Raw genomic sequence first — 23,077 nt, forward strand, 5'->3', positions numbered from 1 at the left:
TCTACAATGGTTTTTACTCAGAACATTTTTACAGGAAAAATGTATTCTGAAATTAACAAAATTAGGCCTGGGAGTCTCTTAGCTCAGATCTGAATGACAAATTGAATTTAAAACAATCTCATTGGCGTAGTATTTCCTGTATGACATAAAACCAATACAATTATTTTGAGAATTGACTGAAAACATCTTTATTATTCAGCTCTATGTCCGCCCCCACCTTGCAGTTACAAGCACACAACTAAAATATATTTTTGTAATCTGGGATTACTCCAGGGACAGTCAACAAAAAAAATAAGAATAGGCATACAAAGTCTGTACACAACTCAACATGGGGTACACAATTCGGAATGAAATTAGACATCATACAAAATAAAAAAAGTGTTTATAAATTCACATAGTCTGGGATCTTGTACTGACTCAATAAGGTCTCTCACGGCGGTCTTGTCTATGATCCCCCCTGCAGAGTGAGAAGAAAAAAATTAAATTTAAAATTACAGATTGTGACTACTAGCTATAGTTAGCTGTACTCCAGAGATAGGCTATTATGGGTGAAACTGAGAGGAATTTAGGAGTGAAAAGCATGATACAGGTCCTAATAGCTTTTGGGAAACTTTATTCAGATGCAGAAATATGGCATATCATCTACCCATCCCACTGCTAGAAATAAATTTTACCTGGAGTCCATTTTTCCTGGTCCAAAATTGCCTCTGTCTCCACCTCTTCCACCACGGAATCCACCTCGGTCTCCCCCTCGACCTCCACGGAAACCACCTCTGTCAAAGCCTCCCCGTCCCCGTCGTTCTTCACCAAATCCGCCTCCTAGGAAAACAAAATAGATTACTCATCTCAAAGCAGAACTATAGTTTTCTCTTCTTTCATTCAGATGTTTGCATGAAAAGGCAAGGTACATGTTTCACAAAATGATCTCGGGAAAACATTTATGTTCTTCTCCCATCCAAAGCACACAATAAATCTCACTCCTATAAATGATTATTCTCCTGTGCTAAGAATTGCAGATGAACCCTCTAATACTCACCCATATGTGGTCCCCCAGACCCATCTGGTTTGGGTGCTTTGCACTGATTGCATTCATTGCGCCATGAAAAATTCATGTTCTCGCATGTCCTACAACAGACACCATGGGAAGAAAGCAAGCCATTATAGATCAAATAAATTCACTCTAACTACCATCTTCCCTGCCACACAAATTGCTATAGATTTCACTTACGGATTAGGACACTTCCAGTCTCCAGCACGCTGCTGGCCGCCTCCGCCACTAGGAAAACCACCACGGTTGCCTCCACTGGAACCACTGTTGCTGCTACCGCCGCCGCCGCCGCCACCACCACCACCACCAAATCCACCACGGCCCATTGGTCCTGAAGAAAATTCAAGGCGGCAACTAAGAATGTTTTCTTGCCAGTATTTACAATCTCATCCACTATAACAGCTGTTTCTCAAATCTCAGCAATTTTACACATCTTGAAATTGTTGAGGTCAAGAAATACTGCGTAAGTTATTTCCATCCATTTTATCTCCGTATTCTATAACAGAACATGGTCTTTCTTTCACCTTCACTGCTTTGCCATAAGACCAGTTCTTGCTCTTCTCCTAAAATAACATGACAGGAAGATGGATAAACAGATGCTCCATTACTTTCCAATTCCAAAGATAACTCTTACTCACCTCCTCTACCACCACGGCCTCTTCCACCACGGCCATTGCCCCCTCCTCGGTTGAAATCTGCTCTTCGGGTGGCAAATGAAACTTTAATTGGATTGCCAGAGAACTCTTTCCCTATAGAATTGTGGGGAAACACTTCTTCCATTACTGTATTCATCACTAATTTTTATTTCACTTAAATTCCAATGACAAAGAGACAATCCCTATGCTATCACTTTAAACACAAATTCCCAGCAATAAAAATGCTGTTCCAAATCAGTGACCTACCATCAAACCAGTCAATGGCAGCTTTTGCAGATGGGGGATCATCAAAAGAAACTGTGGCTTCTCCTTTCAGTTTTCCTGTCTCACGGTCTGTGTACAGGTTAATCATAGGCTGCCCAGTTTTCTTATTCATCTAAAGAAGACACACGAGAGGACATTCTGATCAAATAAAAGTTTTCATGTTATTGTAGCTGCTCATACAACTATTTAGTGAGTATATTTGTTTGCTGTTCACTTCTGGAGATTGCCTCCCATCTCAAATGTTTGATTCTGGGCAGTTTATATTAAAATAATAAAAACATAAAACATATAACTGCTGACACTGTATTAACAGCAGCAATCAATTGAACAAGTAAGCAAGCAAAGCAAGCAAGCAAACAGGAGGGCTCCCATCATTCATTGGGGTCCCAGGCTTGATCAGAGAACCAAATTTTTAGGGTCTTTTTTATCTTTATGTAATTTTTATCTCTGAAATATAAAAATGTTAACTAGCCTTTAGGTGAAAAATAATTACAAACAAAACCATCTGAAATCCTGAGTCTACTATTTTCTTGCTTCAATTTAAAAATTCAAGGAATGTTTGTCTTTATATGTGATTCACAAACTAGGTGATGATCCTCTGGATTCCCACTAGTGTATTGCTAAATGGATCTACAATAGTGCCAAGAATTTGTTTACCTTGATGAGGCCAATCTGCTTAAAGTATTCTGAAACCGACTCAATGGTTACATTTTCACCAAGTCCTTGGACAAAGATGGTGTTATTGTCAGAATTATCCTGCTCACTAGCTGCAAGAGAAGAGTTAAGACTTTTAAACAAAATGCATTCTAAACAACACTTTAGTATTGAACCATTCTGGGCTGTACAAATTTTCAACTCTCTATTCCATTTTATCAAAGTGAACAGACATTTTCTTTGGTTAAATTTTCAATCCTGCATTATGATGTTTAAGTTCATTTCTCCTACAATTCAGTTTGTTTTTAACATAACTGAAATCAGTTTAATAGTAGTTTTGTGTTCATGAGAATCCCAAGAGAGGTCAAAAGGCGGATTTGAACATGCCCATCAAAGTCTCAAGTTATTCTTGAGCATTGATTGCCTCACTGGTTTTCAGGAATACGGTCCTTAAGACAGAACACTTGTGGTAAGTGCAAAGCTTTATTTTGATTATTAAGTGGAATGAGTATCAAACCGTCAAACAACCACTTACCAGAATCATGACGTGAGCCTTGGTCCCGTGGTCCTTTTGTCACATGAAAACAAGGAAGGAAAGGTTCCGTTAGACAGAGTGGGGCCCCCTTTTTTCACATCACCAACACGATCACATTAGAAACAGGCCAGTGTTGAACATATGCAGCCTCATGATTAGAATGCAAGAAAACATACCCGCCCAGTGAGAAGTACTTCATGTTTTAATGATGAGCTTATTTATTACATAACCAGTTTAAACATTCTTTCCGCCAGGTCATATTGAACCTTAATTTTTGCAGCTTTGGAGGGAGGAGCATAGCCTCCAGATACACACTCAAAACAGCATGGGACAACCACCCAGAGGAATCTATTTTTCCACTTTCATAGCATACGTTAGTTACTGCTACCCAGAGTTTTGTATTGACCCTTGATCACATTTTTAAAAAAATCTCCAGCACATGAGGCCTGAGGCAGAATTCTGCAACTTATTCCATTTTTGTTTTCTTGAACACAAGAGCTATGTGTTAAGTAGACACCACCTTACACCACAGAACACATTTTGAGTAAGTCCTTTTACAAGATTAGATCTTTAGTTTTGAGAAACCATCAGGTTCTTTATTTGCATCAACCGTTCTAGTAACATATACAGAGATTTCTTTTAAAAAACATTGACACCTTTCAGCACATCCAATCTTAAATTACTTTTGAAAGCGTATGCCCAACACTGGTCTCAAATGCATTAACAATCCTAGGTAGACCATTTAAAAAATTTTGTGCCAAGCCTTTTTCAGCAAACCCTATGGGAACGTTCCTTAAAACCAATTAGTTTAAGTTTGGTACATTCACGTTTTTAAAAAAAAGACCACCTTTTATGAAACTTAATATTAAAACCAAACTTTCTTTAAAATAAAAGCCCATGAAAACATTTGTCAAAGAGCTCTTAAGAGTTTCATACAGACAAAATTATACATTCCAGTTTCAAGGGAATGGCCCCTTGCATTTCTTTCCTGTACCAGTAGTTTTTTAAACCAGGTAACATAAACCTTCATTTTACCGTGTTTCTTCAGGACTGCATGCACTTCCATTAATACTTTTTAAGCCAACATTTGCATGTGTGTTTCTAACAAGGGACAACACACAAGCCCAACATTTATGAAGTGAATTTTCCACGTGTTCTCCCACAAAACACAAGTCTAGGTTTCATTTTCCCCCCAGTCTTGTTGCATAACATACAACCAAAATTGGCCCGAAGAACTTGGCCGTGTAGAAAACCCAGAACGTGGAAATCAGCACCACAGATACAACCAACCATTTTGGCATATGTGCCATAAACAGGGAGTGCTCCCATAGGTTTTTATCTGATAAACGGTGGCTTTTCATTTCTTTGGCATACAAACAGTGTCTCCGAAAAATAATATAATAGAAATACACTTTTGTGGTTCAAGTTTTTGAACTCTTTGGACTTACCACCAAATTTATTGAAGCCACCACCTCGCTCACCACCGCTGAGGAGATAAGTTAGAAGATAATGATGCTTTTTCCATGGCTAAAAAGGTTTGTTGCTAGAAACTACACCATATCCATTAAGATGCTGGCCAACACTTATGTTTGATTCTTGCTGAAGATCTAAAGACAACCTCTCCACCTTTTTCTTGCCCTCATTTTTTTAAATAAACATGATACCCTTTGAGAAGGTTTGCAATTGCTAATGTTTAGTCAATCTTGCTTCCGATCTTGAACCGTTACATGTGGCGTCCTGATGCAGCTTTTGGGACAAAGTTGTTTTCCTTGTAGGTGTTCTATTCTTGGCATGGACTGGTGAACCAAGCTTGTTTTTAAAATATTGCATACCGTGCACACTGTATTTCTAGGTCACTTTTCTCAAATTATTGTTTTTGCAAAGCTTTTGTTGCATACAATCCTACATGCAGATATCTGCTTTGAAAGCATGTATAAAAACCCATTCTCTCATCAGAATACTCATATTAAATCACTCAGCTCTAAAAACTGCATTATCTGCCTGCCATTAAAGATCTCTCTCCCTTCCTCAGACCCTTAACTAAATGTGGAAGGTGGAGATTTGATTAAAGTTCATTGACTTTCACACCTGTGGCACACAAAATGCAGAATTTGTTAACAGAACAGGTATTGTTAACAGAGCAACAACTTTTCATAATCAAACAACCCTTCAACTACCCATATCTATACTCACCTCTCTCCTATCTTGTTCTCCCCAAATCAGAAACCCACATGGTCAATGTTGCTTAGCAATCATTGTTTTTCAAATACCAACTTTAGTCACCCCTCAGTAAAAAATAAAAATAAAAAGGAGGCAGTACAAGTACCAAAGAACAGTTTGAGGATCCTACATGCTCGCTCGTAAACCACAAGTACAAGAAATGAGTAAACATGAACACATCCATTTAAACCCAATTTGATAGCCATTACATGGCTAAACCATAGCATTAACCCCAAGGAAAAGCTGGCTTACAATTTGCCCAGAAGCATGTTGCTGAAATAATCATAGAAGCCTCAAAGTTGCTATCAGCATATAAACCATGCCCTTCATTAGGTTTACACTGGGGTGGAATTGAAGGATAATCCTATTATCAATCTCCTTTCGGCAAAAATTGTAGTAGTACGGTACTTGGTAGTATGAGAATTCTCTATGTACTTGTACACGACTCTAACATGGGTCACAGAGAAGTATAATTCACCTTCGAGGAACAGTATTGATACTCATATCAAGTGCACCTTTGAGGTTGTCAACAAATCCAAGTAGGATTACAAGATGAAAATGCCGTATTTCACCCCATGCACCAACTTGTTACTGCAATGACTGATTTGTCAGAAAGTAATTTTAACTCCTTCACATGCAGGTAACAGAATACCTTTTGACAGCCATTAAGAATTCATCCCACACCAAAAAACAAAAAGCACACCAATTGTGTACAAGGTAGTTTTCCCAGCCTTATTCACCAAAACTTCAGTTTTTTTAAAATTTTGTACCCTCCCAGAAACAATTAGCTTTTTTCAAGTACTAAGATTTTTTTTTAAAAAAAAACCCACTCCCTCTACCACAACAATCTATTAAGACACCTACCCCATGCCACCTCCACGGCCACCTCTGTTGCCACCTCTACCACCACTCCGATCAAAGCCACCTCTACCATATCCGCCTCCTCCTCCTCCTCCGCTGCCTCTGCCACGGTTGCGATCCTGTTGACCCCCGTATCCACCTTGATCCTGGCTGCCATAGCCTCCTCCACTACCACTTCCACTCATGGAGGATTGATCCTGGCCATAGCCACCAGCTAGAGAAAAAAGTGAAAAAATAAATCTTAAAACATGACCCTTGACTTCTGACAATAAGAAAACATGAGTAGGAGGGGTAAAACTCTTGCAGCATTCCACCAGAATCAGACATTGTATTCTGTAGACTTCCCCTTTGCCAAAATTTAAACTAAGATGAGCTAAAAAGAACATCTACTCACAACTGCCACCACCTCCTCCTCCGCTGCTGCTGCTGCTGCTGCCATATTGACTCTGCTGGCCATAGCTCTGAGGTGGATTGTAGGACGGTTGCTGCCCATAGGAGCTTTGCTGCTGGCTGGCATAGCTTGATTGCTGGCCATAACCCCCACTTTGGGGTTGCCCGTAACTGGAAGTTTGGGAATTGGTGCCGTAACTGCAGATTTCACAAAAGAACAAGCGTAAATAATACTACTCTAGCCTCTTGCAAAGTATATCCATTAAACTGGCTTTATCCTATTAGGATTCTCCGGGTTCCCCTCCCACAACTCAGGAGTGGGGGAGGAGAATCAGGAAAACCCCCCCACCCCCGCATTTACCTTCCAGTGCTGGAGCTGGTTGGCTGCTGAGAATAGCTGGGATAAGAGGACTGTTGTCCATAGGATGACTGTGAAGTCTGACCTGTGCCATATGCTGTGGATGAGCCATAAGCTTGTGGTGTGGACTGAGTGCCATATCCAGCTGTTATGTTTTTAAAAGAGGGGGAGGAGGGTTAGCAATAAATCAGCATCAAATGTGGTGTCATATAAATACCTACAGGATTTCCCACCATTACTTATAGCTTTGAATTAAATAAAAGAGTTTACTTTTGGTTCAGAATGTATGTTTGGAATATGCAGGAGCATGTAATCCAACACCTGCCTACAATCATTAAAAATATATTTGTTGCCAAGATCGCATAGCTGCATCATCATCTCAGCAAGAGTTATATCATCCTGCAAAATGACAGTTGATTTAGTAACTCAAAAGGGTTCTGCATTTGCTTCTGAAGTATTCCACACTGATGTTTTAATGAACAGATACAATTGCCAAGTTAGGAAGTACAAAAGGTCTCGCAACCTTACAGATAGTTGTTTTCCTAATCTCAAATCAAGTTCTGTAATTTTAGCTAATAAGCAAAGAAATTCCATTAGTTATTACCAAACTATCACGGGATGGGATGCAACAACATCATTTTTATATCTTTGCCTCTATAAACCAAGCCTGTATGTTGGTGTGTCACAGAACTGGCAAGCCAGAATCACTCATCTCCCCCAGGTCAGCTGATCTCTCATGGTTTCCTATGTAGTTATGAAGTTCAAAAACAAGATTAGTGTACTCACAGCCCTGTGTCTGGCCATAAGATGAGCCATAACTACTTTGACTATATCCAGAAGTATCTGCTGATTGCCCGTAGCCACCATAACTCTGCTGTCCATAAGGCTGGCTAGTTTGTTGAGAATAACCTTGTGTGGGTGGAGTTGGGTAGGCCCCATAACTAATGGAAAAGAAGAGGAGATAAAAATCATTCAAGGAACTTATATCCACAATGTACTTTCAGATTTTTGCTTTTTTACTGTATGTCTAGTGTGCTACATTTAAATTACAGAAGTTGCAAGTGTTATTTTCAAGATGGCTGATAACCTCACAAATGCGGGAACTGTGCTATGTAATTCTAAAACTTACTGGAAATACTCAGAAATAAGCAATATATTCAACCTACTTTGAAAACAGCTTAAATATATTCTTTATGGTTGGACAATTTAATGACTTTCCAACAGCCCTTGAAAATTTGAGCATTATGTGGTCACCCTGTTGTCAAATTGCATTGGAAAATTTAATGAATATCTAAAATAAATGAATTTTAAGAAATATTCCCTAAGGATAAATAAGATGTTTTTATGTGGATACACACTATTTTAATGCATTTGATATACACTGAATTTATTGCAGTTGATAGTTAAGATTGTTAATTTAAACAACTTTCTGTATTTAGCCCCCTAGGGCAACCAATCTAGACATACTACTTGTAAGGAATTATGGTTATTAGTACGTTTAAATGAAAATCAAGGCATAAAATTTCTGAAATTAGTACAACATCTTAATCTTTCTTATAAAAAAAAAACCTATTGCCTATTGAAAGCATGATATCAAAATATCTGAGAGATGGCCAGTACAATAAACATGTTACTCATGCACAGAAAATTAATCCCAATGTCATTTACCTCTGTGTTGTTGATTGGCTGTAATCTGCAAAAGAATTGGGGGAAAATTAAAACAGATCCACTGAACAAATTTTGAGAACCTAACACAGTGAAAGGCAATCCTTAATTTGTATGACTACAGCTCCCAACATCCCCAAGAATCAGGGCCAATAGATGCCCAGAGTTTTATTGCAATTTCTGAGATGCCCCAAGTTGTATAGTATCACCCATAAGTCTGTAACTGAAAATGTTTTGCACAGCTATGGCTGCCACTCAGAATGGATGCATTAGCCCAAGAGCTGTATTCCAGTGTTGGTACACAGTATTGCATAAAAATGTGTAAAAAATATCTCTATGCTACCCTGGCATGAGATCTGAAGAATGTGAGAATTATGTTGTTACACTTCAAATAGTACCCCTTATGCACAACACAAATTTGAAAAAGCAGAGCCCACCCTATAACGTTACATTTAATTTTATTATAGCTGTGTTACCTGGAATTTCTGGTTTCATTCGTTTTTTAATGGTGATATTAGCATTTAATCATGGCATCCATGCATTCTTTTGAAGTTCCAGAAACCATGTTTTTTTTTAACCAAACCAATATTTTCAATGTGATTTTTTTTTTAGCAACTAATTGGTAGAGAGTATTCTGGAAGTCCTCTGATACATTTGCAAGTATTAAAAAACATACAAACTTGACTCAGGAAAAGAAATGATGTAACCCACAAATTTGCCGCTAGTGAAATGTTACCTAAAACCAGCGCTTTCTACTATTTCTCATGTCTAATTAATGTTTTCTATTGTTTGATTTATTGCTTTTTAATGCATCAGATATACTGAATGCATTATTTCGGTAACCTATAAAAAACTTGACACCCCCTTTAATAAATACCTTTTGCTTTGCCTGAAGTATCCATGACTTGTGCTGTGTATATTGTGAAAAAGCCAACTTTGCTAAGTAAAGTGTCTCTTCCCAAATTCAGTGTTCATATACTTTTTATATTTACACCAATTGGATGCTTGAGTTTTAGGCAAGCAGCTGGGGATGCTTCTAGTGTGTTTAATCACATTTATAGAACTCTTTTTATGGCAAAGTTCAAGCATCCTTTCATTCCAGAAGGGAAGGGATTGGGAATTAAGGCATTTGAGGGAACAAACTGTTACCTAGAATGTTTGACTTATTAAACCTTTAAAAAGGTAATATTAGCATTTTAACAATTTCAATCTAGCCCTCTTCTTGTAACTTTTAAGAAAGCATGTTTTTCTCTTCCTAGCCAAGCCACTTATTTTAGTATTCTAAGAACTTACTTTTTAGTACATAAAATGTATTCTGAAAATCCTTGAATATACAGTACTTAAGTGTTGAGAGAAATACCAACTTGACTGGAACAGGGAATCAACGTTTTCTATTATTCAAATTTCACATATAATGTCTTTATTGTTTGATCACTTATTTACTGGTGTATCACATGCACTGAATATATGCAACATTTGTTTCTGTAACCTATAAAAATGCCTGATCCTCCTTAATACAAGTAGTCCTCGACTTACAACAGTTCATTTAATGACCAAAGTTACAATAACACTGGAAAAATTGAGTTGTGAACATTGCACCATCCCTATGGTCAAATGATCAAAATCCAGTCAGTGCTTGGTAATTGCTTTATATCTATGACCGTTGCAGCATACCAGGGTCACATTTATTCCATTTTGCAACCTTCTGCCATGCAAAAGTCAACAATGAAGCCAGATTCACTTAACACCATTACTATCTGAAGACAATGCTCCACTTAACATTGTAACAAGGAAAGTCGTAAAGTGAGGCAAACCCACTTCACCAGTGTTTCTCTTAGTGACAAATTTTGGGCTCAATTGTGATCGTTACTAGTTTATTACTGTAAATGCTTCTTTTTCTTTTTTCTTTGCCTGAATTACTTGCACTCCAGGGGTTTTGGATTTTCGGGGAGGTGAACCAGCTTTGCAAGATGTCCTTTGCAACTATATGTTTTCTCTTCCATATTCCGTGACTATGGGCTTCTTCAGCTCTAGCCTGGGACAGCAGACAATTGTGAAACCCTCCAATTCTCCTCGTCCAAAGACCCATTTCTTTTTAACAAAATCATCCAACAGCCCGTAATGACGGCATTTTTTTTTGCAAATAATAAAAACGGCGAGGGGGAAAAAAAGGCCGCGCAGTGAAAATGAGTGACAGCTTAACAGGGACGAGGAATAATTCACCTACCCATGGAGCGGAAAAGCTATTAAAGGCTCAGTTACGAGCTTAAATAGGTTTGGCAGAAAGAGAGCATGTGGTATTAGGACCGAAGTCCAGCAACTCCTTTTACGGCCCACTAGCGAAGACCCGGGGGTGGGGGGGGGGGAGATGAGCGCGCGCTCCGTCAGCGACTAAGCAGCCGTTGAGCGCGCGTGGGCGAGCAGCCATTCTAAACGAAGGCGCGCAACCGCAGAGGAAAAGAACCCGGATGTTGCACTGCGACAAAGAGCGGATGCTACACGCAGGCGCGGCCGGCTAGACGAGGTAGCGCATGCGTACTCGTCAGAAAGCGCTTCTCCCCATTTTCCTCAGCGGCTCCGTCTCGCGCATGCGTGCTTGTCCCTGTCCCCTCAAGAGTTCCTCGGAAACCCCGTTTCTCTCTCCCCCCGCCTCCTCTTACCGGGTCTCACGCTTTCCTAAAATGGCCGCAGCGAATGGCGCAGTTGAGACCGATGGGGCGATGCGCAAACCTTTACACGGAGATGGGAGAGCATCCGTTCGTTCAACCTCCCTTCCGCATCCTTTTCTCTTGTCCCTTCAACCGCCCTCAGAGCATGAGAGGGCGAAGCGTCCTCTCTTACTCCGGGTTCTGGTCGACTCACGTCCGCCTTCCTCCTTCTCCCTCAATGGATTCCCTCCCCCCGGGAATCCAATTTGCCCCCAATCCCCATCGCACGTTCTTTGTGACACGAGGACTAGCGACTTGATCCTGCTGAAATCGAACTTTAAAACCCCTGCGCCCCTTTTGCAGCGGTTTATGGATGGCCTGACGTCCCTTTCGCGATCTCTCGGGAAAACCGACCCTTGTCTCCCCGGCGACACCCCTGCCCGTCTCTCACCGTTGGACGCCATAGCTGAAGCTTCTCGTCAAACTCCCTCGTGTCGCCTTCGCCGCCTTGTCCTGGCCGCTCCCTTCGCGGCAAATATACCTGCCCCTCCCCTTTCCTTTGGACTACACCATCTCAGACAGCAGGGGTGGCCGGGAGATTCATTTGAATGAGGCCGATTGCTTTTCGCTCTAAAACAAAACAAAGATTATCTTGTTCGCCGATGAGTGTGCAAGCCTCCATCTGAAATTTCTTTGTTTTGAAATAACGCTTTTCCGCCGCACTCCGCGTGGATTTAAAAAGCCAGCTGCTTTTCTTCCCCCCTCCCCAATTGAAATGGTGTCGGTCCAACCTGCTGGATGGGATGAGATCACGGAGGCAGCCTGGGCGCAACCAAAGGAGAAAGCGGGGAGGGGGGGAGGGAAGAGAATTGAGAAATCAGGAAAGGCAGCTCTCCCTTTGGGCCTCGGTTCGGGCCCGGGGGTGGCGTCTTTTGCAAAAAATCCTGGATGAAATATCAGAGGAATCTGGAGTCATTTTAAAACGGGTTTAGTAGATTGGAGACACACTTGAAATCTGGTTCTGAGCTGTTCTGGGAAGCCAAGCATCGGTCGCTTCCAGGAGGACAGATGAACCAATGAAAGGCGTTGCTGCATTTCAGACCAGGGGTGAAATTCAGCAGGTTCTGAACAGTTCTGGAAAACCGGCAAATACCACCTCTGGCTGGCTCTAGAGTGGGAAGGGAATGGAGATTTTGCAGTATCCTTTCCCCAGGAGTGGGCAGGGAATGGAGAACCGGTAGTAAAAAAAAATTGAATTTCACCACTGTTTCAGACCCATAGTTTTTGGGGTGGAGGGAGAAAGCAGATCTGGCTGGGCGGCCCAATCCTTTTTCTCCACCTGCCTCGTGGAGTTTTGCATGCTGCTCTTCTGAAAAAGGCACCAAAACTGTAGCCAGCGCTGGCTGAAAAATATCTCGCAGCTCAACCACCGATCTTGCAAAACCTACTCTGGGGAAACCTGGATGCACAATTTCAGGTTTCTCAATTGGGCTCCTGGCTCTTGAAAGTAGCTTATTGACCCAGAAAGCTATAAAACCGGTTGAGGTCAGCTTGTCTCTTGTATAAACGTGTGCATAATGTTGGCTCAGCGTTGGAGGTTTGCAAGTGCTTGGAATAAGTTAAAGGTAAAGGTTCCCCTCGCACATATGTGCTAGTCGTTCCTGACTTTAGGCGGTGGTGCTCATCTCCCTTTCAAAGCCGAAGAGCCAGAGCTGTCCGAAGATGTATTGGTGGTCATGTGGCCAGTATGACTAAATGCCAAAGACCCACAGAACGCTGTTACCTTTCCACCAAAGGTGGTTCCTTTTTTTTTTTACATTTACATTTTTTACGTGCTTTCGATCTGCTAGGTTGGCAGAAGCTGGGACAAGTAATGGGCGCTCACTCCGTTATGCAGAGTTGATTTGAACTGCCGACGTTTCTAATGGACAAACTCAGTGTCTTAGTCACTGAGCCCTAGTGCTTGGAATAGGCAGGGCCATTTGGTGATGGCCCCCGGTTGGGCAGCTCCCCAAGGCTGATGAGATTAGGCTGTGTTTCCAATGTGTAATAAATGCTATTTTGCACTATTCCACTTGTCATCCTTACTCTCCTGGCACTATAATCTTCAGAGTTGATTTCATTTCATTGATGACATGGGATCTAAGCAGCATTTGATGAACGGTTGCAGGAACTGGGTATGGCTAGTCTAGAGAAAAGAGGGACCAGCGTGACATGACAGCAGTGTTCCAATAGTTGAGGGGCTGCCACAAAGAAGAGGGGATCAACTTATTTTCCAAAGCACCAGAAGACAGGACAAGAGACAATGGATAGAGACTAATCAGGGACAGAAGCAACCTGGAATTAAGGAGAAACTTCCTAACAGAACAATTAACCATTGCAACAGTTTGTCTTCAGAAGTTGTGGGTGTATCACCACTGGAAGAGACTGGACCGCCATTTGTCTGAAATGGTATAGAGCAGGGAGGCTAATCGTAATGTTGTCGTTCGTGACACTCCCCACATCCACTGCCCTCCTGTGCATATGATGCCCCTGCACTCCCCCGTGCATGCACTTGCGACACCCCCACCCCCATGTTTTGCGCCTAGCAGGCCTCCCTGCAGCCTTCTGGGAGCAAAATGAGCCACAGGGGAGTCCACACTTGCCCTGCCCTGTGCTCCATCACTGCATGCACTCATGACCCCCTGCATGCACCCACCTCTCCCGTGTGCACCCCACCCTCCTACGCAGAGACCTGAAAATCGGCTGGTGGGAGGCGCACACATCAAGATGGGACTGAACTCGGGCAATGGCTGGCGTGCCCGCAAAGAGAGCTCTGTGTTCCACCTGTGGCATGTGTGCCATAGGTTTGCCATCACGGGTATAGGATTTCCTGTTTGAGCAGGTGGCTGGACTAGAAGACCTTCCAGGTCCCTTCCAGCTCAATTCTGATTCATTTTTTTTTTGTTAGATCCCACGTTTGAACCCGTGAACAGAAAAGTGTGTACTTGCACAAGTGTTAGCACTGCTGTAAAATAAGCTAATAGAAAGCTGCCCTTCTTATTTGATGGATTTCGCATCCGTATCCTGCCTTTTGTTCAAATACTCCCATTGACTGGCAGCTTTCACGACATCACTAAAGCATGCTAACTTGGGCGTTTGATGAAAAAGGGAGGAATGCAGTGAAGAAATGCCGCTAAGGAAACTTTATCATCTTTTGGGCAGCTAGTCTGGCTGGATACCTTGAAGAATTGATTAATCCTAAAGAAAACCTGCCTGTTTTCATTGCATGAATGTTAGTGTGTATAATAATCTAGTCTAGTGTATTGCAATTAACCTTGAGCAAAAATGAGTAGATACAAATTTCTATGGCATTCACAATTCTCCAATTTTGGTTTGCCAAAATTTTAGAATTCGGACTTGCAGGCTTCCTTCCCTGCTTCGCAGGAATGGTTTCTCCCAGGAATAAGGCTTTCCCTGTCTCTATCCCTAAAACCAGCTCCAGCCAGTTTTGAGCCGCGCCCTGCAAATTTATGAATGGCCTGGAGTGTTGGCATGGCAACACTGGAAATGAGGCCAACATGCCAGGAAAGGGGGCTTTTCAACAAAATGATTAAAGCATAGACAGGATCACTGACTGGGTCTGTCATCACATACGCCCGCGTTGGGTGGTTTTCCCGCCCAGTTGGGCTAATTTGTGAGATCGGTCTCAGGAAATTTGGGGGCATTTGCAGATTGTGGTGCTTTGGGTTGCTTTTAAGGGCATGTAAAGTTTATGACTGCAAAATGCATTGTTGGGAAGAAGATGACACCAGCATGATGCAAGCAGAGTCGATCAGCCTCCTTTCTCGTTGCACCACCAGCATCTCGTTCTCCAAATGCTGCTTCTCCTTTTTCATTCTTCAACCCACCCTCGCTGCCCACTTCTTCTCCCAAGAAAACTTTTGCAATAATAGAAGGGGATTTGGGCCTTGCAACCCCCTGCTAAAATATTTTTATTCCGTACCAAGTCCTTTCTGAGTTGGGTGAAACTTAGACCTGGCAGCTGCATGAAATTAAGTTCTTCATTCTTCGCCAAAAAGCAGTGATAGCAAGTTGTTAGATGGGGCAGCTTGCAAAGACCTCCCAGCATAGATTATACATCCTTTACAATACCACCACCCCCCCACATTCACCCAATTCCATTCTTCCATCATCCCATATAAGGAACTTTCTTCCTCCTATGCAGGGCCTCTCTTCTGAAAGTACAAACAAATACCTTATTTCACTTCCCTGCCTGCCTAGGCTATTTTCAAGGCTTGTGAATAGTGAAGAAGAGTAAGAAGGCTAGCAAATCTTAATGAGATGTTGCTTCTGAGCCTTAATAAGAGTGTAAATTCCGTAATGAAATGGCATTGATGGCCTTATCCATTCCGACGTGGCTGACTCTTCGCAATTGTATGGGCCATGTCTCTCCACATCTTCCAAAGTTGCATTACTTCTTTGAGTTTTTCCATGCTCTAGCAGGTGTCAGTTTTGATGGTGTCCAGCCACTGTGTTCTTTGGCGGCCTGGTTTCCTTTTGCCGCTAACTGATCCAAAAATAATTGCTTTCTCCAGTGAATTCTTCCACATAACATGGCCAAAATAATCGAGAAACAGTTGTTGGAAGAAATGGCCATCTGGGTTCAGTTCCAAGTGGGGAGAAAGACCCTGGAAACATGGAGGCTGCTTTGGAAAGATGGTTTTTAATGGTGGACAGGACCACGTTTGAGGTCCGGGGGGGGAGGGGACCACATGCTTTGAAGATCTTGAAGAAAAGAAGGGACGAGATGCTGAGAGAGCCTGAGTTTTATGCCCTCTCTTGGGCCCTGCCTTGGAGCTTCCTGTTCCTGTATAAGAAATGCATTCTGATTGGTGGCCAGACTCCCAGGTTTGGTTGAGCCTTGCTGTAATCTTCCCAGGTGCCATGTGGTGATATGGGTAGAGGGCTAACCTATCATGTCCTGATGACCATGCCTTAATCCCATCACTCTGGAACTGAAGCGGTGGGGGACGGGGAGCAGGCAGCTGCAGGGAGCTGCTTTGCCTTTAAAACATGTTTCTCATCCTGGGAAATATAATATTCTGCTTTTTTAACATTTCCTAAAATACTTCATTTTTTTTAGGAGAGGGGTGGGTGCTAACTTCCTACAATGTTTTGTGATTTTGCCTACCAGTGACTAAATATTGTAAGGCTCCCACACTCCTGCCTTTAATATTTAGACTACCCAGCCTCTCCTGAACTTTTGATACCCACAATCACAATGCCAAGGGAGGGAGGGGGAGAGAGAAAGTTGAGTGTGCTCTCCCTTTTCTGCCAGTGTGGGTGGCTCTGCATCCCTTGTGCCCTCCTTCAGACCAAAAGGCAGGCGTGTGCACCAGGCATAGAGAACACTGCAGACAAGGCTGCACAGCTGCATTTGAATTTATTGCTCCACGATCTCTTTTCCAAGCCTGCCCCCTTGACTTGTGCTGTGCCTGTCTCCCTGTTTGTACATCCCCCACCCAGGATCCAAGCACACACTGGCTAGCCTTTGGAGGGTTACTGACCTTTGGACGGTACTGGACTTTGGAGGGTTAGCAAAATACCTTGTTTCCATTTTTAACATTGTTCCTCATTTCTGCAACTAATGGTGTAAGTTGCTAGTTGGAGCTAGTTGGAAGACATGCTAATCCAGCATTCGTTCCAAATTCCTGCCTCACCATTTGCATTTTCTACTGCTGATTTCCTAGCAGGCCAAAAAGCTCCAGTCATAAAGACAGTTTCCCAGGAAAAAACAAAAAAACAAAATGATTTCCCCACTTCATGCTGTACTGAAATTAGATTCATCAACAGCCTGAAACTGAATCCTGGCAAGAGAGAATGGCTCTGAATTTGGAGCTTTTTGGTCCATGAAGAGTTACCATCTCCAGCCTTGAATTGCCCCAGACAGACACCCTTTCTTGGACCAACAATCTCTGCTCATAGTCATCACACCCTACTCATCTCCAATCTTGACTACTGCAATGTGCTCTTCATGGGGCTGGACTTGAAAAGTATCTGGAAGTTTCAATTGGTTCAAAAAAGGTATAGCCTACATGATATGGTGCAAGTCCAGACCAGGGGTGTTAAACTCAATTTCATTAAGGGCTGCATCAGGGTTGTGTTTGACCTCGGGGGAGCTGGGGTGGGTGTGGCCAGCTCAACGTCACTCATGTCAGGGCATCTGTGGTGGCCCAAGCACTCTACTCCCAAGCTCCGTTTTCAGCTGCAACAGCCTCCTGTAACTCTCTGATGGCGAAAATGGAGCTCGTGAGGGTCACATGTGGCCCTCCTGAGCTCCAATTTTGTTGGCAGAGGCCCCGCGGGATGGTCCTTTGCTGTTTCTAGGGTGGTCCCCACGGGTGAGATATAAGCACCCCGCAGACTGGATCCAGTCCCCAGGCCTTGAGTTCGACACCGCTGGTCTAGACCCATGTCATCTCTCTTATGAGAACTGCATTAGCTGCCAATTCACTTTGGAGTCCAATTTAAGATGCTAGTTGTCACCTTTAAAACCGTAAGAGTGCCTTGGGGCCAAGTTATTTGAAGGAGTGTCTTTCCCCAGTTACATGTCCAACCCATCAGAAAGGAGAGGCAAGGAATGTTATGGGTCCCCTCTCTGGTTTTGCCAACAGACGTAGGGACCCCAGGATAACATGGAGTCCATTAGGTGGTTGGTTTGATAGATTGATGTCACCTGGGGAAGTGTTGTTGGCTTTTGTACTGCAATTTTATTTTTATAAGCCCCTCAGAGTCACTATGACTGTGTGGGCGACCATATTGTGGGAAGAAAAATCCGGTTCCAAGCCGGGAGAAATCTGGAAATAAAATGAAGGCTGACTGCAAGGAAAGGTGGTGGGTTTTTGATTTGTTTTTTGTTTGTTTTGTTTCCAGAAACTTCAGTGACAGCAGCAACATATTTGGGCATACCATACCACACCATGTGTGTGTGTGTGTGTGTGTGCGCGCGCGCGCGCGTGCATACACACACACACACAGCAAGGTTGTCTAAAATATGTAATTTCTAAAATGCATGAGCTAACTGTAATAAAAAGCACTATTATATGGTCTTAATGCAGGATTTGTAATGAGGTGGTATTAATGTAAATAAGAATGGAAATTCTTAATCCCATCAGCTGTAGGACCTGTGACTGAAGGTGTTTTGCTTATGGAGTAGATTGGCCCAGTCTTTCTTAATAGTTACAAAATATGCATCTCTAAAGTCTTGAGGCTTCTGTTTGAGGCTATTAAGAAAGACTGGGGCTGTTTTCTGCCTTTGTTAAGATTTTTCTCCATTTCTTCCTCTGGGGGAAATATAATAATCTACTTCTTTTAATATTCCCAAAAATATTTCATTCTTGGAGGGGAGGCTTCCCCACAGTATGAATTTCCTTAATAAATAAATTCCTGTCAGCTTTTTTCTCATCAGAGAGAAAAAAATAGGATTTTAAATTATGGATTTGGAGACAGTCACTAAGTGAACACTGGTACCATGGGACATAATCAACTGAGTTTCATGATTTTTAATCAATTAGCACTGGGTGTAACAACCCTGGCTGTTCTCTTGAGGCCATGGCCAACAAGCAGAAACTCACATGAGGTGGTTATTTGATGCAAATGGCTGACAGACTAGGAAAAAAAGGCTTAAGAAGATGAAGGGAAATAAAAAGATCTGGCAGAAAGAGAGCATAAAATTGGTCTCAGGAATGCCCTTGCAATGTTTACAAATTGCTGCCAAGGAGGTATTGAGACTGTGGCTATTTATCCTGTCAGATTGTGAACTAATGAAACTTTAAGGGGCTGCCACAAAGAAGAAGGGGGTCAAATTATTCTCCAAAGCACCAGAGGGCAGGAGAAGAAACAATGGATGGAAACTAATCAAAGAGAGAAGCAACCTGGAATTAAAGAGAAACTTCCTAACAGGGAGGACAATTAACCAGTGGAACAGCTTGCCTTCAGAAATCATGGGAACTCCGTCACTGGAGGTTTTTAAGAAGAAACTAGACATCCACTTATGTGAAATAGTATAGGTTCTGCTGCTTGAGCAGGGGGTTGGACTAGAAGACCTCCAAGGTCCCTTCCAGATCTATTCTGTTCTGCTCTATTTATTTTACTCTACTTACTCTATTCTACTCTACTACACTCTACTACACTCCACTCTAATCTACTCTACTCTACATCTAATAATTTTAACTATGGTTAATATCTCTCAAAGCTCATATAAAAGTTTTCTGCAATTGGAAACCTTTAAAATAGTTTTCCAATGAGCTTTTTTTTAAAAAAAAAAATTCCAGTGGGGTTGATTTTCATACTGTAGTCCTTATTATTCTCATCTATAATCTCACAGAAAAAAAAAAGAACATTACACTACAGGGATCCATCCTTTTGTCGAATAACCCATTTAAAACTGAGATGATGTTGCAGTTGAAGCTCCAGCCCTTCTTGCCCAAATAAAGCAAAGATCACGATGTCATGGCCTCCATCTTGACTTAAAAAAAAAAAAAAAGAACCCATGCCTGTAGGTATTGTACCTCTTATTTGCCCATTTCACTAAAGCTTAAAAAATAGGGGGGTCTCCATTTTAAAGAGGAACCAGCCTTTCTTAAAAATGAAAACAAATATTGAAATGGGTTCATAATCTGAAAATACTTAGCCAAGGGGGTTCCCTTTCCTTTAAATAAAGAGATTTGCTTTGATTGGATTGTGGAATTTTCAACCTCAGGTGATTCTAGTTGCCTAGGCAACAGGTGGAAGACCTCCAGTTGTCTTGGCAACAAAGTATTATAAAGTCTGAGCTGCCTATTCGACTCTCCTTCCCGCTTTTTCAAAAAAATAACCTTAAACAAGCCTGTTTTCTGGAGGTCATTATGGCTGGCCTTGGGAGTGCTAGGAATGGCTCTTGCAAATCATTTAACATAGGTATGTCTCTTTAGTTAGCAATCAAGTTAGAATGAAAGCAGGGAACCGAAAGATTAATGGAGAATTATTGGGTGTTCTATTGTGGAAGGGAGGGAGGTGGTGGCTCGGGGGCTAAGATGTTGAGCTTTTCAATTAGAAAGGTCAGCAGTTTGGCATTTTGAATCCCTATTGCCACATAACAGAGTGAGCACCCATTACTTGTCCCAGCTTCTGCCAACCTAGCAGTTCGAAAGCATGTAAAAATGCAAGTAGAAAAATAGGAACCAGCTTTGGTGGGAAGGTAACAGCGTTCCATGCGCCTTCGGCATTTAGTCATGCCAGCCACATGACCATGGAGACGTCTTCGGACAGCGCTGGCTCTTCGGCTTTGAAACGGAAATGAGCACCGCTCCCTAGAGTCGGGAACGACTAGCACACATGTGCAAGGGGAACCTTTACCTATTGTGGAAGGGAGAAAGTAGCAAAGGAGGAGGGCAAACCACTGTTTATATGTTCTGCAGGTCTGACATGAGTTACATGCTAGTCTATAAATTATGCTGGTTTCCATGAGACAATGACTTCTTCATGCCAAACATTAAAAACTGAAGTGCTGGGAATGTTTTGGCTTCGTTTCTTCATGTAATTCGCAAATCTGCCTAGAATAGTTTGTGACTGCGAATGAGCAGTCACATAATTTCCACGCGGCCTTCCTTGTAGTTGTCATTGTAATAATCTTTAAGAGATTCCTCCAGTTTCATTCTGGGCAAATGGTCAGATCTTTTCTTCTCCTACGTTGGTGTAAATGTTGGCTTGTATCTTACTTGTTTCCAAAGAGGGTTTTGTTTTTTCCCAAATTTAATTCCAGACCTTTCCCTCAGTTGATTTTTTTTTTTAAGAAAAGAAAAAAGGGGTGTTTTTCTGATATCCATAAATATCAAATTCAAAAGACTACTGTAAACCACACTTTTATTACTAAGCCCATTTCCTCCTGCTACTAAAAAGGTTAAAGAGTTGTTTGAACAGAACAGAATTGGAAGGGACCTTGAAGGTCTTCTAGTCCAGTGTTTCTCAACCTTGACAACTTGAAGATGTCCGGACTTCAACTCCCAGAATTCCCCAGCCAGAATTCTGGGAGTTGAAGTCCAGACATCTTCAAGTTGCCAAGGTTGAGAAACACTGTTCTAGTCCAACCCCCTGCTCAGGCAGGAGATCTGACCTATACCATTCCAGACAAAAGTTTGTCTATTTAAATTCAACTCAACTCAGGCTGACTCAGCCTTAACGCTAATCCTTTGTCTCCCTCAATATTTTTTTTTTGTTTTACTTTCCAGCCTCACCTACAAACCTGATATTTCCTGCTTGTTTCCCATCAGAAAACCTAATCAGGTTCATCTTTGATTAGCTTTTCAAGATCAGCCAAGATTGATTAAGTGCTTCCATTGTGCGTTGTAATATGGAGGATTTTTCCTTTTTGTCTTATGACACTATTGTGCTCTCTTTTCACCTCTCCACAGATGCAGATGCCCAAAAGCTGTCTCGAATTCCCGCAAAAGATGCAGGCAAAAAACCAGTCGTTGCCAAAAAACCACTCCTTGACAAAAAACCAGTCCTTGACAAAAAACCAGTCGTTGACAAAAAACCAGTCGTTGACAGAAAACCAGTCATTGACAGAAAACCAGTCCTTGACAGAAAACCAGTCGTTGACAGAAAACCAGTCGTTGACAAAAAACCAGTCCTTGACAGAAAACCAGTCCTTGACAGAAAACCAGTCCTTGACAGAAAACCAGTCCTTGACAGAAAACCAGTCCTTGACAGAAAACCAGTCCTTGACAGAAAACCAGTCCTTGACAGAAAACCAGTCCTTGACAAAAAACCAGTCCTTGACAAAAAACCAGTCCTTGACAAAAAACCAGTCGTTGCCAAAAAACCAGTCCTTGACACAAAACCAGTCCTTGACACAAAACCAGTCCTTGACACAAAACTAGTCGTTGCCAAAAAACCAGAGAAATATGACCAAGAAGCACTGCCTGTGAAGAATCGCCATAGTCTTCTGCCATCTCAACCTCCGAAAACTGCCAAGGTTCAAAAGGAAAATGACCCTCCTTTTATCCCCAAGGTTGAACAGTGCTATCATCAAATCAACTGGCCACAAGCGGTGCTGCAAAAATGGGCCAACGAGAAGGCTAACCGGGAGAAGAACTTCAACCTGGTCTTCAACCAAGGACAAACCTTTAAGAATAGAAAACGAGAAGCTAAGAAAAGAAGCCGCGCTGAAATGGAATCGGCATCTCACTGCTCAGATGTTTAAAGAACACAGAATTATATTGGCTTTTGTTGTAAGAATATAGTCCCGATCTTACATTTAATTTCAGACCCATTGTTCTCAGGGTTGTGTTCACCTTTAATAAAAGCTGATGCCCCTTGAAAGGTGTTTCTGGGGCAGGGATGCTTTGGTTGGAAATGTGTTTCTTTTTTTTCTGTAATAAACATATAAAGCAGTCCTGGCGATGTCTCATGTCTCTTCCAGGTTTCTGGCGTGCATGCGCACGCAACAATCAACTGGCCTTCTGGTGCATGCAACGGTGCCTGAAACTGGAAGAGCTGGTCTTTCATTTTCCGGCATGAGCCAGCTGATCGTCAAGCGCATATGCGCACCAGTAACTGGGAAACTAGTTAGCCAGCATGCATGTGTTCACTGGAAACCAGAAGTTCGTTTTCCAATGTGCGTAAGCCCCCTGGGCAGCTCCTCTTCCGGGTTGTGGTCCAGATGAGTTCATGCTCCCTTTTGGTGCCGGAAAGTTTGCCATCATTGCTGTAGATTATTCAAACATGAAGAGTCCTAGGAAGCATGATAATTAA

General features: G+C 42.1%; 1 protein-coding gene and 1 long non-coding RNA gene across 2 annotated transcripts; one reads left to right on the top strand and one right to left on the bottom strand.

Annotated features, from left to right (window-relative positions):
* Window positions 1-160: 160 nt before the first annotated feature.
* On the bottom strand, window positions 161-11,879 carry FUS (FUS RNA binding protein). The gene is made up of 15 exons (XM_087714083.1): window positions 11,751-11,879; window positions 8,655-8,679; window positions 7,773-7,927; window positions 6,990-7,131; window positions 6,633-6,826; window positions 6,242-6,452; window positions 4,606-4,643; window positions 3,158-3,190; window positions 2,626-2,735; window positions 1,951-2,080; window positions 1,687-1,797; window positions 1,229-1,379; window positions 1,037-1,125; window positions 675-819; window positions 161-457 (listed from the first exon to the last, which is right to left on the bottom strand). Exons 1-15 carry the CDS (start codon window positions 11,761-11,763, stop codon window positions 418-420), a joined length of 1,587 nt encoding a protein of 528 aa, XP_087570209.1. The 5' UTR covers window positions 11,764-11,879; the 3' UTR covers window positions 161-417.
* LOC148046350 (uncharacterized) lies at window positions 11,096-22,717 on the top strand. Its single transcript, XR_015696500.1, has 2 exons — window positions 11,096-11,175; window positions 21,733-22,717. It is a non-coding gene; the product is annotated as an uncharacterized LOC148046350 (long non-coding RNA).
* The last annotated feature ends 360 nt before the right edge of the window (window positions 22,718-23,077 follow it).

The sequence above is a fragment of the Thamnophis sirtalis genome, unplaced genomic scaffold, assembly GCF_051295495.1.
Source record: "Thamnophis sirtalis isolate CommonGarterSnake01/CBP01778 unplaced genomic scaffold, rThaSir2_p1.2 scaffold_4, whole genome shotgun sequence".
NCBI lineage: Eukaryota > Metazoa > Chordata > Lepidosauria > Squamata > Natricidae > Thamnophis > Thamnophis sirtalis.

Bases quoted from the DNA above. Each gene is read 5' to 3' on its own strand.
- FUS (XM_087714083.1), bottom strand. The intron at 1,798-1,950 runs GTAGGTCACTGA...ACAATTCTATAG, and splicing joins TGCCATTGACTGGTTTGATG to GGAAAGAGTTCTCTGGCAAT. The intron at 458-674 runs GTAAAATTTATT...CTCACTCTGCAG, and splicing joins CCAGGAAAAATGGACTCCAG to GGGGGATCATAGACAAGACC.